The sequence below is a fragment of the Taeniopygia guttata genome, chromosome 5, assembly GCF_048771995.1.
Source record: "Taeniopygia guttata chromosome 5, bTaeGut7.mat, whole genome shotgun sequence".
In the NCBI taxonomy this organism is placed as follows: domain Eukaryota; kingdom Metazoa; phylum Chordata; class Aves; order Passeriformes; family Estrildidae; genus Taeniopygia; species Taeniopygia guttata.
In genome coordinates this window covers 16,582,800-16,597,114 of record NC_133030.1, presented here as the reverse complement: position 1 = coordinate 16,597,114, position 14,315 = coordinate 16,582,800, and the positions used below count along the sequence as shown (strand labels likewise).

Here is a 14,315-nt window from a genome sequence, read left to right as displayed (position 1 = left end):
ATTTATTTTTCATTTTCCCTGTTTTCATGAGCCTTTTCAGTTACCTGTTTATTGGAAGTACCAGGCTAACTTAGCCATAGGTGCTGAATTTATGGGAGGGCAAGTAACACAAATTTCAGCTGCACATCCATTAACCCTCAATATATTACTATTTGCTAGAGCTGGTGACAGAAGCCCACCTCCCACATAACTTACCCAGAAACCTCCCTTGTAAAAATTCTTATTTTGAAAGTTTACAGTTTAGACAACCAAATAATTTGGACAGAATTTTTCTGTAATGGACATTATCCTCCCTAAGTGTGTGCTACCAAAGATTCCACCTTCAAAAAACATTTCTCAGTTACTCTAAGGCTTTTCCTGCACAGAAAACAGCAGTATCTCAAAGACTGCTGCAAAGATCTTCAACTACTTTGAACTTCAAATGACCTAGTAACAAAAACAAGCTCTGTAAGCACTGAGTAAGTCACATACTTCGGTGAGTAAGCACACAAGTCACTGAAATTTCCAACTTATTACAAATACTTAAATCAGAATAAGCTATGCCTGAGCAGAGGAAAAATAATTAGTTAAACTTTAGCAAGAATGCAGGGATGCTGGTAGCACATTGATGGAAATCACTCCTGTCGAAATTTCTTATTCTTATCTGAAGCAGCTTGGGGCAAATATAAAAGGCTGATAAAATATTTTGAGCTATACAAGGAGATTTGAACTAGAATGTGAAAGTACTAAAAGTGGCAAACCTTTCATCAGGCAAGAGAAATATTGCAGCAAGCACAGGAAATTAATCCAAATTCACAGTCACAAGGCATCTCTCCCTGTGCTCCTCTTCCCAGACAGCCTCCAGCTACCTGAACACTGGTGCATCAGTGAATCACTGAATCACAGAGTGGCTTGGGTTGGAAGGGATCATCTCATTCCAACCTCCCTGCCATGGGACACCTTCCACTAGACCAGGCTGCTCAGAGGCCTATCTCACCTGGCCTTGAACACTTCCAGGTATGGGGCATCCACAACTTCTCTGGGCAACCTGTGCCAGTGCCTCACCACCCTCACAGTAAAGAGTTTTTGTCCTAATATCTCATCTAAATCTACTTTCTTTCAGTTTGAAGCCATTACTCCTTGTGCTGTCACTACATTCTCTTGTCCCTCTCCATCTGTTTTGTAGGCTCCCTTCAGGTACTAAAAAATCACAATTAAGTTAACTCAGATCTGTCTCTCTCTCAGGCTGAACTAACACAAATTTCTCAGCCTTTCCCTGTAAGTGCTCCATCCCTCTGATCATCTTTGTGGCCTCCTCTGGACTCACCCCAGCAGGTCCCTGTCCTTCCTGTGCTGGGACCCCCGAGCTGATGCAGCTGCAGGTGGGCTCTCAGCAGGGCAGAGCAGAGGGGCAGGACCCCCTCCCTGCCCTGCTGCCCGGGGCTCTGGGTGCAGCCCAGGACACGTTTGGCTCTCTGGGCTGGGAGTGCCATGGCTGGGTCATGTCCAGCCTCTCACCCACAGCACCCCAAGTCCTTCTGGGCAGGGCTGCTCTGGATCTGTCCATGCCCAGCCTGTGCTGGTACCAGGGGCTGTCCTGACCCAGCTGCAGCCCCAGCACTTGGTCTTGTTAAACCTCATGAGGTTGCCATGGACCAGCTTCTCGAGCTTGTCTGGGTCCCTCTGGGTGGCCTCCTGTCGTTTGTGTGTTGCTGACCACACCACTCAGCTTGGTGTCATCTGCAGATTTGCTGAGGGTGCTTTGATCTATCCTTGGTGGGTCACAGGCTCTTCTTTGTCACCCCCATGACTCGTGTCCAGCTACCTGGCTCCCTACCAGCCCTCGTGCAGGGGGAGAAACAATTCTCTTTATTTCCAGCCCAGCAGTGCTTAGAGAGATCAAGGGAAATAGAGCTATGGGGTTCACACTGCTTTAAAAAATACACGAGAGGTGGTGCACGCCCAGGGAGAGCGATACTACCAGAGTACTCCAAGCCACAAGACGGAAGATTTCTCGTTAAGCTGCAAAAGTTGTTTTGTGAAAGAGCAGATGGCACTAAGTTGGCACAGATGGTATGAAATAATTTAGGGTAAATTGCAGTCTAAGGTAAATATATACAAATACTTTAATTCTGTTTCTAATAATTCCGCTGTTAATGGAGTTAATCGTATGGTCACTTGGGAATAAGCCATTTACACTGAATTCAAAAGTTAAAAATTTACAAAGTCAAATTAACAATGTAACCAACAAACCCACAACTTTCCTTGCGTTTTGGCTCTCCAAGGTTAACATGACATGTTTTCAAAGCTCTGCGGCATTGTATTTTACTTGGGAGCAGGCACAAGAAAGTGCTGGGGGAACATCAGAGAAGGCAAGAGCCATGAACACCCCAGCACCTCTAGCTCCAACCTAGCCAAAGAGGAGCAGAGTGTGGGTCAGGAATGCTGATACCCAGCTTGGGGCACCTATTATCAAAATGAAGCTTGGTGCAGAGAGCAGAATATCCAAACTCCACAAAGACAACACCCAGGGCATCTCATCTTTGGGCACAACCACCACGCTCTCCCCACCAGCAGCGAGGCTTCCACTCAAGGTAAAAGGCAGCAATAACAGAGTTTGCCACCCATTACTCAGTCATGCATGAAGTGGAGCATCTGAAAAATGTTGCTGCATTCTGGAAACACACTGCTCTTACTTGATATTGCTGTATAAGCATCAAACTATTTTGTTTTAAAAGCCATGGTAAATTTATGAATGAAACTGTGCAAGAGGGATTTAATGAGAGATCCATAGCAAGTGTTCAGCAGTCTGGATGTTGCCTGCCACCAGGGTAGCATGAAATCATTTGATAATTAGACCATGGCCATGCAGGATTAGAATACCTTAAAAATATAGGGCTGCATTATTTTTATTTATATAACAGATGGATATTTTAAAAGGTCGTGCATTTTTTAATGAATGCAACATCACGCCAGTGTTGACAGAAGATTTGGAAGTGCTACAATACGGCCAAATCTAAAGCCTAAAAATGATACCTTCCCTTCCCCCTGTGTTCCAGACTTAGAGCCAACAAAAAAATGTGCAAATGCTGTAAATTTCCTTCCTGAGATCAGCCTAAATGCAGCATTTATAGGGCACTAGGTTATATTAACTTTCATTTCATGTCAATTACAGGTAATTACAAGACTCTCATTATTAGAGCTACCTGAAGGCCCTACACTTCTCCTTTAGCCTTACGACACGTGAATAAGGTAGGAGAGAAAATTCTATTGCCTCAAGGAATCCTACACTCAAGCCCATTGCCATCAGTAAACACAGAACCAGTCAGTTTTCCTTCATTATCAAGGGAGGGACTTTTTTTTCCACCTCTAATGCTGAAAATCCCAAGAGGCTCCTTAGGTACTGACTCCCACTTTTCCCCTATACAACAACTTCATGATAATTGGGCTGGCCAGTCCAATCTGAGGAGAAAAACTCTTAAATATTTTCATTAAAAACATGATCCCTCATCTCATTTCTACTCCTTTTCCAGAGCAGAGATGAAAAGGATGAGAGTCAGGATCTAAGATATTGGTATTTCAACTAAATATTTGAAAATAAGGAAGTTGCCAGAAAACCATTTTTAGTACTTTTGGGATTTTAACCAAACATGGTGGGGTGTTTTGTTTTGTTTTTCATTCAAAGTTGTCTCAAGTAGATACAATAAGCATTTATTTATATTCCCTAGAGGGATTTCACTATTTTCTGAAGAATCACATTACCTTAAATACCTTGAAAGCCAAAAGCTGAGAAAGCAAGATCACAAGCCACCTGCAGATCTCAAGCATTGGCAACAATGAAATGTCTGTACAACAGAAATATGTTAAAATTCACTCACCTTGTAGATATTTTCCAGATAACAGAAAACATTGTCATGGAAATAAAGATATGACATCTTTGCAAATTCAGCTGTGCTTTTCCATCTTGAATGTTTGGCTGATGACAATGTCTGTCTTCAGCTCTACAGATAGAGGGATAGTTTTATAGCTGTTATATAAAATAAATACATTTGGAAAACATACAGGAAACACCAAACAAGACAAATTACAATCAACTTAGCTTCATACAAATCAAATATTACAATTAATCTCTTCATATGAGGTGGTCAGATATCACTGTGTTATCAGCATAGCTGATTTTTGATTTTGTTGAAATATCTGTAACCATTAGAGATTAGTTTAATTCCAACTAATTTTAATAGTCCAAAAGTGTATTACCTAACCATATTTTTACCATCTGGGTTCTGTCCATAGTGAAGAGGAAAGATGGTACATCTGGAGGATAAATCACCATATCAATCTTGGGCACTTTATTTATTTTAGGATGGGTTGAGTCACTCTCTGGATGCAGCTCTCTTTGGTGATGGATGAAGCCTGGACACCTGAGTTAATTCAGATATCTATGTTACAAACAGCTGATGTGAGGTGACATGATCAAAGCCTTGGTCAGAAGTCTGTGCAGAAAGCAGATCTGAGGGGGTGGCAGACTGTCAGGTACTATTTCTAAAGAGGTTAGATGTCTTCATCACACTAAGAGGGGATTTTTCCAAAAAATCACCATCTGCATAGCAGCTGTTACCTCGTTTTAATTATTCATAGCTAGCCACTTGTACGGGGGAGAGAGATGGTGGTGTGGGCAGAGATAATAAGGGTGAGGGCAAAATTTTTTGAATTATTTTGGTCTGACTTCATGGACTGCATACTTGAGAGCTGTCTGAGGGGGTGTAAGTTATTTAACTTGTGACTAATAGTTCACATTAAACTGCAGCCCAGCAGATGCCAATATCTCAGATTAATTTACCAAACCATCAGGCAGTCTTATCACTAATTAGAGGAAGCATTACTCAAGAGGCCATTATCCTGAGTCCAGATCATGTATTAATAACCCCAGAGAGTGAGCATTTAGAAAACACAATTGATATAATTATATTTCTTCTTAAAGGTCTTTCTCAAGGGCCAATATCCACAATATTCAAGAGTCCAGCTGCCAAATCTCATCTTTTCCTGTGAATCAAGGCTGGGTAAGCTTGCTTGAGGTAATGCAAATAAAATGTTTTTTAAATGAGATAAAAATGGGCAATCAGCACTGTAATAACAAACCAATGCTTCCATACTCAAATACAAAACATTTTATTCAAAGATTGAAAACCACCTAGTGTTGGGAAGGTTTTAATTTCTAGATTTAATGAAACACAAGCCTGTAATGTTTCCCTTCCATTAGGAATCAGTTATTTGAAGAAACTCCACGCATGCAAACACATGTAAAGAGACCATGGTTATTGGGGTGGAATAAAGTTCTGTGACTTTCAAAGAAATGTTAAGAAGCCTCAGTTTCAAGCAGGTCAGTTTCAAGCAAAGGACTTAATAAAAAGAAAATAAAATTGATTTAGGACTCAGTCATAGTTACAGCCCAAGTACCTCCAGCATGGAAGGGCCAGATGAAATCCACATGGACGTCCCTTTGGCTTCCAAAGATGTGGAAGTACAAAAAGGGCACATCTTTTTCCAGCTGAGCTGCTTTGTGCAAATGCAGTGTAAGGTAAATACAAGGTAAGGGCCTGGATGGCTTTGAAGAAACACAGATAGGCTGAGGACACGTGAAGAAATTTAACACAGAGGCAGGATTAAAGTAGCTTTCCCTGCCCCATCAGAGGCAGTTTAGATCTTTCCCATTTCTGCTAGCATAAGCTTAAAGTCTGCAAAAGCAGAAGTGGGGACTTTAGCACAATGTTTATTATTTTACTGCTGAAGAAGCAGCAGCAGCAGTGTTTGATAATGGCTACCAGACACACTGCTGTCAGCTTTCTGCTCTCTGTCTGCACTAACTTTTCTCTTCAATCAAGAGCTGAAAGTTTGGATCTCAAATGCTTCTCAGAGTTACTGCCTTGAGCTGCTAGAAACAACGGGCTCTCTGCTCAAGTGGCAATAGAAGGGAGCACACTGCAGCAAAGGGAAAAATGTTGGTTAGCCTAATTCCTGCTCTAGTTCTGTCCCTCATGGTGGTGTTTGGCACTTCACACAATTACCATCTCAGCTGAGAGCAAAAGAACCGTCTCTTGCTAATTCAGCATCTGCCAGCTGGTAAACTAAGGAAGATTGAACTTCTCCTTTGAAAATGCCAAAGCATAAATTTTAAGCACATGGCATCAAGGATTTAACTCTGCTCAATGCCTTATAAACAGCTTTTTTTTTTCCTGGATTTCCACAGGATGGACTTCTCCTAAATTCTGTCCCTTTGTGTTATTTAGAAGACAGCTTTGAAAAAGGAACATAATCTGCAAAGTGAGCAAGGACTGCACAAACAACAGGTAGTGCTTAAAGACACATTTAGCCCTAGGTACTAGGTACTAAAGGATGATCATCACTACACAACAGTTACTCAAAACACATTCCACACACATTGCAGTCAAATTGAAGGTTAAATTAGAAAAAATATGGAAAGGGAATGTGCATAAATTCACGTTCTTTTCCCTCTGTTTTTCCGGAACAAACAGTCTGACAGTGTCAGAGTCATGTTGTTACAGTTTGATGAACAAGCGTTTTCCAATTTTTGTTTTGAACAAAATTACGTAGATGAATTTTGCATTTTTGAGGTTCAAAGTGAACTGTGATGAAATCAGAAAAACATGTAGATTTTTAAAAATCCATGAGCAAGTCTTCCTCCTTGATGTACTACTTGTGATATCAGTTAACCCTGAAATTACCCATGTGCACCACTGAAGAAAAATATTAGTAAGTATTGTGTGTTTCATCACATGGCAGTAAGCTGCTCTACCAATGATAGTAAAATCAATTGTAACAAAATAAGACTTCCTGTTGTTTATTAGATATTGTAAGAATGAAATGTACAGTATACAAAATTAATATAAAAAATGTTCAAGATTGATTTTAACAATGCATTTTTCTTTGGATTTACTGCAGACAAGCAGCTTCCAAAGAGGGGTGCTGAGATCTATTTACTGAGATTTCAAGTGTATCACTGCATTCTATCTACGATTTTACTCTACAAAACAAAAGCTACTGAATTTTTGCTTGATATCAGTGGCATTTGTTAAAGAAGAACAGAATAGTAACATCAACTTAAAGAAAAAAATCGGTTCATTACAAAAAAAAAATAATTTTTCAAGTTCATAAAAATTGCTTTTGAAATTTCAAACCTTACAATTGTACATTTTGAATATCAAGCACTTACCATAAGAAGTTGCATCTACTATATAGGTGAAAAAGATTTTCAATTTTGTTTTCCTTTGAGGCAGATACATATAGTCCTCATTTCCTTTTTCCTAATGAACTTTCACATCTTTAAAATTAGTGTTAAACAATGTTCATTCTCCTAAAGAGACAATTTAAGCATGGTTCATTTCATAAGATGAACGTTTTCATTTAAGTTATATCTATACAAAGGAATAGAAAATGGTTTTCATTTTTCAATCTGTGTATTTTCAGTTTATGTCATATTGTTTAGCAGAATGATAAAGTGACTAATGGCTAATCTAGATAGCCTAAAGACAGCAGATCTGTTCCATAAACACATGCTTGCCATAATGCTTTTCACTACAATATAAAATACACTAGAAAAACTGAAATGATTCACAGGGAATGTTACATACAGTTATCAGTATGAATAATGTTTCCCTGACTAAAAAAAAAAAAAAAAATAAGCCCTACATTGAATTTCTTACACATGCTCTACATAGCAACAGGAATATGATTTAAACTGAAAATTGTTCTCATGTTGTCCAAAGAATTTTTCTTAATAGACACTAAACATACTTGCACAATTACAGTGCTTTCAAAACAGTGACCTGCTGCCAGTCAAGTTGGGCAATGATGTAAAACTGAAATGGGGGCTTGACAAAATGTGGATCAGCCTTACAGAACAAAACAGATGGTGCTCGTTCTCCTTAGATGTCACTAATGTAAATCACCTTTTATGTTGGCACATAACACAAGAGCCCTTAAAAAAATCCTTGTGAATGAAAATGAAGACAAATCACAATACAAATGATGCAAAGCCACTTTTCAGAAATTTAGGAGAGTCCAAATGTATTCGTGGTCTTTTGCAGTAAACGGGTGAAATTCAGAGGATTGGCTATTATAGTTTTAATAGATAAACTACTATAAAATTACGCTGTGAACAGCTGGGCTTGCTGTTTTATTTCTTTTTTTTTTTTTTTTTAAGACCACTGGCAAGAGCAATCTGTGGGCTCTTGGATGGAGTAGCTGACCCAGGTTGAGTTGCTAGTGCAGTAGAGCTGCACAGTCCTCCTCTGCAGCCCCAGCTCCCTGCAGCACTTGCAGAACCGGGCGTAGGTGTTGATGTTGTAGTTGTAAATGCTGGCAGAGGGGCACTTCCCGTCACACGAAACGATGTTCACCTGACAACACACACAGGCAGGAATTAACAAAATGGACTTAGGGGTTCTCAAGGAATTCTGAGGGCATCAGGTACCCAAAGCCAATAGCAAAGCAGTGAGAAATGTGGATGTATTTCCTCTCCCCGCTTTAGAAAATCCCACTACGTCTGGAAATAACCTCTGAAGTGCACTGCCCAGACAGGTCTCAATGTCAATATTACTGATGTTAATTATGACTTTTCTGTCAATTTCAGTAACAAATTTGCACTATTTTAACAGACACAAAGAAGCAATTTCAGTTTTGAATTTTACAGTATTCATAACAACCTTGGCTTGAACACAGCACCAAATGTTCTTTCCACAGCTCCCTCCAGTATTCATTTCAGTGATACGCTGATGCAATGTTGCTATACTGGTTATCAGCAAGGAGGAATAAAAGAACCAATCCTTTGGAAAGCCGAGGGGAATTATTACTAATGGTACCAAAAGTGTAATATCGACTGTAAGACAAATAGGTTTAAGAACCTGCTAATTTTTTTCAAATTTAATAGTCAGGATTTGTGTTTCTGTTCAATGAAACACTGAGAATAAATTTCCTGGCTGCTCAACAGCTTACTCTACTAAATGTACTCTTGGAGTCATTTTAGAGGCTACAGCTGTTTCCCTACTCTCTTTTATTACAGCTTTTCCAGGCGCTCTTACACATCTCACACGAGACATTTGTCTGCAGCCTTGCTGCTGCTCTCAGCCTCACTGCTCAGCAGGACATGGTTGGTGTCCTCCAACACTAAATCCTTTGATAGACACACAGATAGTGCCTCATTCTTCCTTCACATTTCACAGTGCGCTCACTCTGCTGCCTAAAAAAAAGCTTTCAGGACCTAGGATTCCTTTCTTCATGAAGTTGGCATTTAAACACCGTCCCTGGGCAGATGAGAAATTACACACAACTGCAGCCGTTTTAGCTGTAGAATATCAGGGCAAGGTTCAGTTATAATAGTTAATTTGCATAGAGTAATTGCAGTATAGGGTGAAATAAGACTAAATCAGCATGCACCTAAATGCACACAAAAAAATAACAGCCTTCTTTTTTATTATTGAGAAGATGACTGCTGAGAATGTAGGGAAGCATTAAAACAGCTCTGTGAAACACAGGAACCTCTGCCTCTGAGACACAGCTGAAGACAATGGCCTTGTGGAATCTGAATTTCCTTTCTTCCTTCTTTTTAATATCTCGAAATTTTTCTCCCCTACTGAGAGAAGCCACAATAGCTATTGACTTACTGGTGTGTTACTCCTGCAGTCATTCTTGCGGATGGTCATCCTGACAGTCACCTTCTTACAGAATTTACCATCTTCCTTACCTGCAAAATGGGCATAGATTTAAAAATATCAGCTCAGATTTTAACATCACAGAGACAAGAACATGCCTGACAATTTAATGGGTTCAAGAGACACAAAGAAGAAAATACCCTGTACAACACTGCACATACACATTTTTGGTTAAGTAATGTTAGATGCACATTGAATCACTTTTAAGATTATTTCATTCATTAAAGTATCTCTTTTTAACTTTAATAATAACTATAAAAAGTTTATTCTTCACTCAGAAGCCTTTTATGAGTAAGTCTACTGTTTTCAAAAATTTTTGTAAAATTGATCAAATTCTCTTTGAGAAGACTTGTTAATTATCCTAACTTGTTAATGATACCAAAGGGTATCATTATCAAAATGTAAATTTGTTAATAAATTAAAGTATATTTTCTATGAAATAAATACAACAAACTTTAATAGCAGCACTTGCGTTCCAGTGGTATAAACAAAGTATAAACAAAATTAAAATAAATACATAACAGAATACATAACAGAACCTGATGAAGAAGAGGGCTTGGGCAGGGGGGCTTTACACTTCTGTATGTTTTTATTAAATCAAAGAACACCAGTGAAAAAATGAAACTTTTATTTTCATTTTCATTAACATTATTTCCACAACTTTTCTCATATGAGGCACATGGAGCAAATAAAAGAGATCACAAAAAATCATGAAGTTAAATGAGGAGTTAAATTTAATTTAACAAAGGAATGCCGAACATTGAAAGCAAAACAAAGATGTTCAGTATAAAGTTCAGTTGTAAGAGAACAGGAAGAACAGTATCTTCTGAAGATGACCCTCTCTGTGCTGATAAACCCCATCACATTGCAGATCTGCAAGAGAACGAACAGCCCATTCCATTAGAAGAGTTTTCCACTATTTCCCACCAGATTTTACACGCCATGATGTAGCCCCCCAATTACTCCCCCTTTACAGAGCTGCGTTTAGTTTGAGCCAAGAAATCCAGAGATGTTGACAAAAGGGAAATACTGTTAGCTTCAGAAAAGCAAGGGTGATAAAGGATTTATGGCTTTGAATAATACCCAATATTGAACTGTGACACACTTTACTTCTTGATGCACAATGTCCAGTTCCCTGCTCCAATCACTGTCAAACTTAGAGAAACAGATTTTAAATGTTGTTTCTTTGGGAGTTTTTATTGAGATTTTTTTATTTGGGGGTTTTCTTTCATTTTTTTTTTTTTAATTATATAAGCCTGGTACTCTTTCTAGACATAGCAGAATTTTCTACAACATGACAGAAAGGAGAGCAATAAATCTTCTTGGAAATAAATAAAAACCTACAGACAAATGTCTGGCTACTGCTTGACTGTCAATGAATTATGTTTGCTTAGGGAAGAAGTAAATTGAGAAAAAGAAAAAATAAATTGTTTTTTAAAAACCCCAACTCACCGTTATTTTGTGGTTTTCACAATTCTTTTCATGGTTCTTTCTTCTTTTACATTATACATGGTGTGTAGGGTGGAGAATTCAGTGCAGCTGTGACTATGACTTCATCCAGGCTATGGTGAAAGTACATCGTATCTCATACAAAATAAATATAGAATGTATTTCCATGCATGTATTTTAAAATCCAATGCTTTCTTAAATGAGCTTTACAACAAATATAAGTTTACATGAACATGGAAGGAAAACATGGGAGCATTTTATATATGTCATAGTATAATCAGATTCTTTTGCACCATCTGTATAGTTGAAAATCCTTGCTTGGTTTTTGGTTGGCTCATAACACTGTGGTCACTTAAAGTGACAGCAATATGAAAAAGAAATACAGATTTTAATTTAGTAGTCCTGGAGTCAGAGGTGTAGTTTAATGTAGGATTGTATCACTCAGTGGTGTACAATATTACAGTCAACATAATTTCACTTACAGACATTTGGAGGGTTGTTTTCACAAAATAAATACCAAAACAAGCATGTTACAATTCAAAGAATTAACATGCTTTATGAAAAAGAACAAAGATAATCTCCAATTTTCATGGGCTAAGCACAGGCTTGCTGTTTTCAGTACATTGTCCGAACCATGGATGGGAAAACAATTACTTGCTTCTACTATACATGCCACTGGAAGCAAAACTGTATGGCACATCATCTGCAAAAATGTGGCTGACATAACAAGCTTTAACAAGCAAAGCATTAGTCTCTATGTTCTAGTGCACTGTAAACATGATGGAATTAGTTTACCCTTTAAAACACAGCAATTTCACACATGCAGCAAGCTAAAGACTATGCAAGTGCTGACTACCAACAGTACATTGTTGGCTGACAACAATGCACCGCCCACACAGTGCAAAGTGAAAAACAAACCAAAATGGGAGCCACTCTGAACAACCATGAGCAGCTGTGCTACACTGCAGCTTTGGCAATAATTGGGTAACGAGAGGTCTGGTGCTCCTATCAGGGAGTACATTGTTGGAAATCAACAATGATGCTGTTTGGGTTGGTCCTACTTATTTCAGGAAAAGGTACCTGTGTGACAGCCAACATAGGCTGTAGGAGTGACTGGGCTAACAAGGAATGGGAGGAGCACTGACACTGAAGAACCTGGTGGGAATATTACACATTGAACAGAGTACGTATTACAGAGGATTTCTGGTAGTATGAAAACTTTTGGGAGTTACTGGATTTTGGCAAACAGAATTCAGCTTTAAAATGTCTGTATATTACAGGATCACAGAATGGCTGAGGCTGGAAGAGACCTCTGGAGGTCATCTGGTCCTGCTTCTCTGCTCAGGCAGGGAAGTACTAGAAGAGTACCACATCCAGGCATGACTTGCATTGTTAACCTCATGTTTAAACCAGGAAGGATCTGGTCTACCTTGGTATAACCAAGCCAATCTGGTATCCTGAGTCCAGTATGGCCTTTGGGGCTACAACAGAGAAATAGCATATTTCCTCTCTAAGATTTGATGGAGGTCCTGGCTCTTAATTTTCAAGACCAATTAAAATTAAAATTGAAAGTCACAATTGTGTCTGATGGCAAAGTACTTCAAAAGAAAACAAAACACTGATAATCCTTCTTATAAAACCTCTCCCACAATTAGAACTGACTGACAGCTCTCATGGCAGTTTGCTTGGAGTCAGAATGAACTGCATGATTCACAGAGGTTCTGTGTTGTGCACAAACATGTGTGGAATCAAAACTCTAGGAACATACTTGTGAATGCATTTCAGAAGTCACTGGTTTCTTCAAGGGTTGAATTTTACCTTGTGAGGCATGCCCCAGGTTAATTTACTTTTGTCTTTAACAGTTAAGGAGCATGGTTATAATCTTTCTCTAGGCATAGCAGCAAGATCTTGTGCCCTGTTGAAAAGCAGCTTAATGCATATTTAACTGCCTTACTAATTTGTTCAGAAGCTGATTTATTTGGCTGCTAGGGCATTGAAGGGCAATGTCTGATAATCAAAAACTGATCTCAGAGTACCTATGGAGAATTTTCCACAGAACTAGGTAGGCCAAGTGCTTGCAACACAGGTCCACCACAGGAAGAAAACTGGATATTATCATGCCCCTATGGTGGGAGCAGAGAAAAAAAATAAACCCAGGTAAATCTTGCACAGTTTCCATAAACCTTTTGCCACAAAATGTAACACAAGTCAGTAACACCAAAAGGCACCTCCCAGCCAGCAGCACATAACCCACTGCAGTGACTGTGCACATGGTACCATGTCAGGTAGTCAGAGCTGTGCAAGCTCCATCCCACCCAGAAGGAAATACCTGCACTTTTTCCCAGCTCTCTCCTACACTTTCAGGTCACTATTCCAGCCACTTATGCAAATTAAGTCAGATATTTTTCATTTTTAAATATTATTATACTGCCCAGTGTAAAAATGTCCTTTTCAGTTGCTTCTAATACTATCAAACTTCAGCCTAAGGCTTTCGTGAGATCAACCAAAATGTTTCAGCTGTGTACCAAGGTGTTAAAAAAAAATATTTATATTTTCTTGATGTCTATTAAGACATAATATCTTCCAAATGTATTCTGTTGAGAATTTTTTTCTGTTTTTTTTTTCCCCAGAGAATATTTATTAGCTCTCACAGATAATCAAGAAAGGGGAATTTTAAAATTGTAGAATCTTTTAAAAGATACTGCCTGAAGGCTTTGTAACTGTCTGTTAATTCTTATATTCATTAGTTACAAAATGGACTTACAAACAACATAGATCAATCTTCATTTCTACAAAATATGAAGATATTCTTGTAGTTGAAGTACTGTTTAAGGTGCCTTCTCAAATACAGTACATTTTACTTTACTAAATGCAGTACCTAAATTTTTGAGGAGTTTTACACAAGAACAAAAAAATCCTCAAGGTAGGAGTTTCAGTGAGCTTACAAGCTACAATCGTTATCAGTGGAGTAAATGTTTCCATGTTAAAGTGCTTTCTTTTGATTTAATTCCACTATTTTCAGTGTTATTTACATGAGTAAACCTGGGAAAAGCACCGTCCTTGAGATGTGAATAAAGCTTTCATATGGAAAATAATCCACTTTATTCATAAGGTAACAGATCAGAGACTTGTGAGGCAGAAATTGTCAATAATCACTTA

At 38.5% G+C, this 14,315-nt stretch overlaps 1 protein-coding gene and 1 long non-coding RNA gene across 2 annotated transcripts in view; both read right to left on the bottom strand.

The window, feature by feature from the left end:
* Positions 1-6,187: 6,187 nt before the first annotated feature.
* OTOG (otogelin) overlaps positions 6,188-14,315 on the bottom strand; it is a 92,428-nt gene continuing 84,300 nt past the window's right edge. Inside the window, exons 55-56 of the mRNA XM_030273852.4 lie at positions 9,660-9,739; positions 6,188-8,396 (exon numbers count right to left, since the gene is read on the bottom strand). Of these exons, the coding sequence (XP_030129712.4) occupies positions 8,196-8,396; positions 9,660-9,739 (281 nt within the window). The 3' untranslated portion in view covers positions 6,188-8,195. The remainder of the gene's footprint in view (positions 8,397-9,659; positions 9,740-14,315) is intronic.
* Positions 10,319-14,309, bottom strand: LOC140684260 (uncharacterized). The gene is made up of 2 exons (XR_012056246.1): positions 11,160-14,309; positions 10,319-10,580 (listed from the first exon to the last, which is right to left on the bottom strand). It is a non-coding gene; the product is annotated as an uncharacterized lncRNA (long non-coding RNA).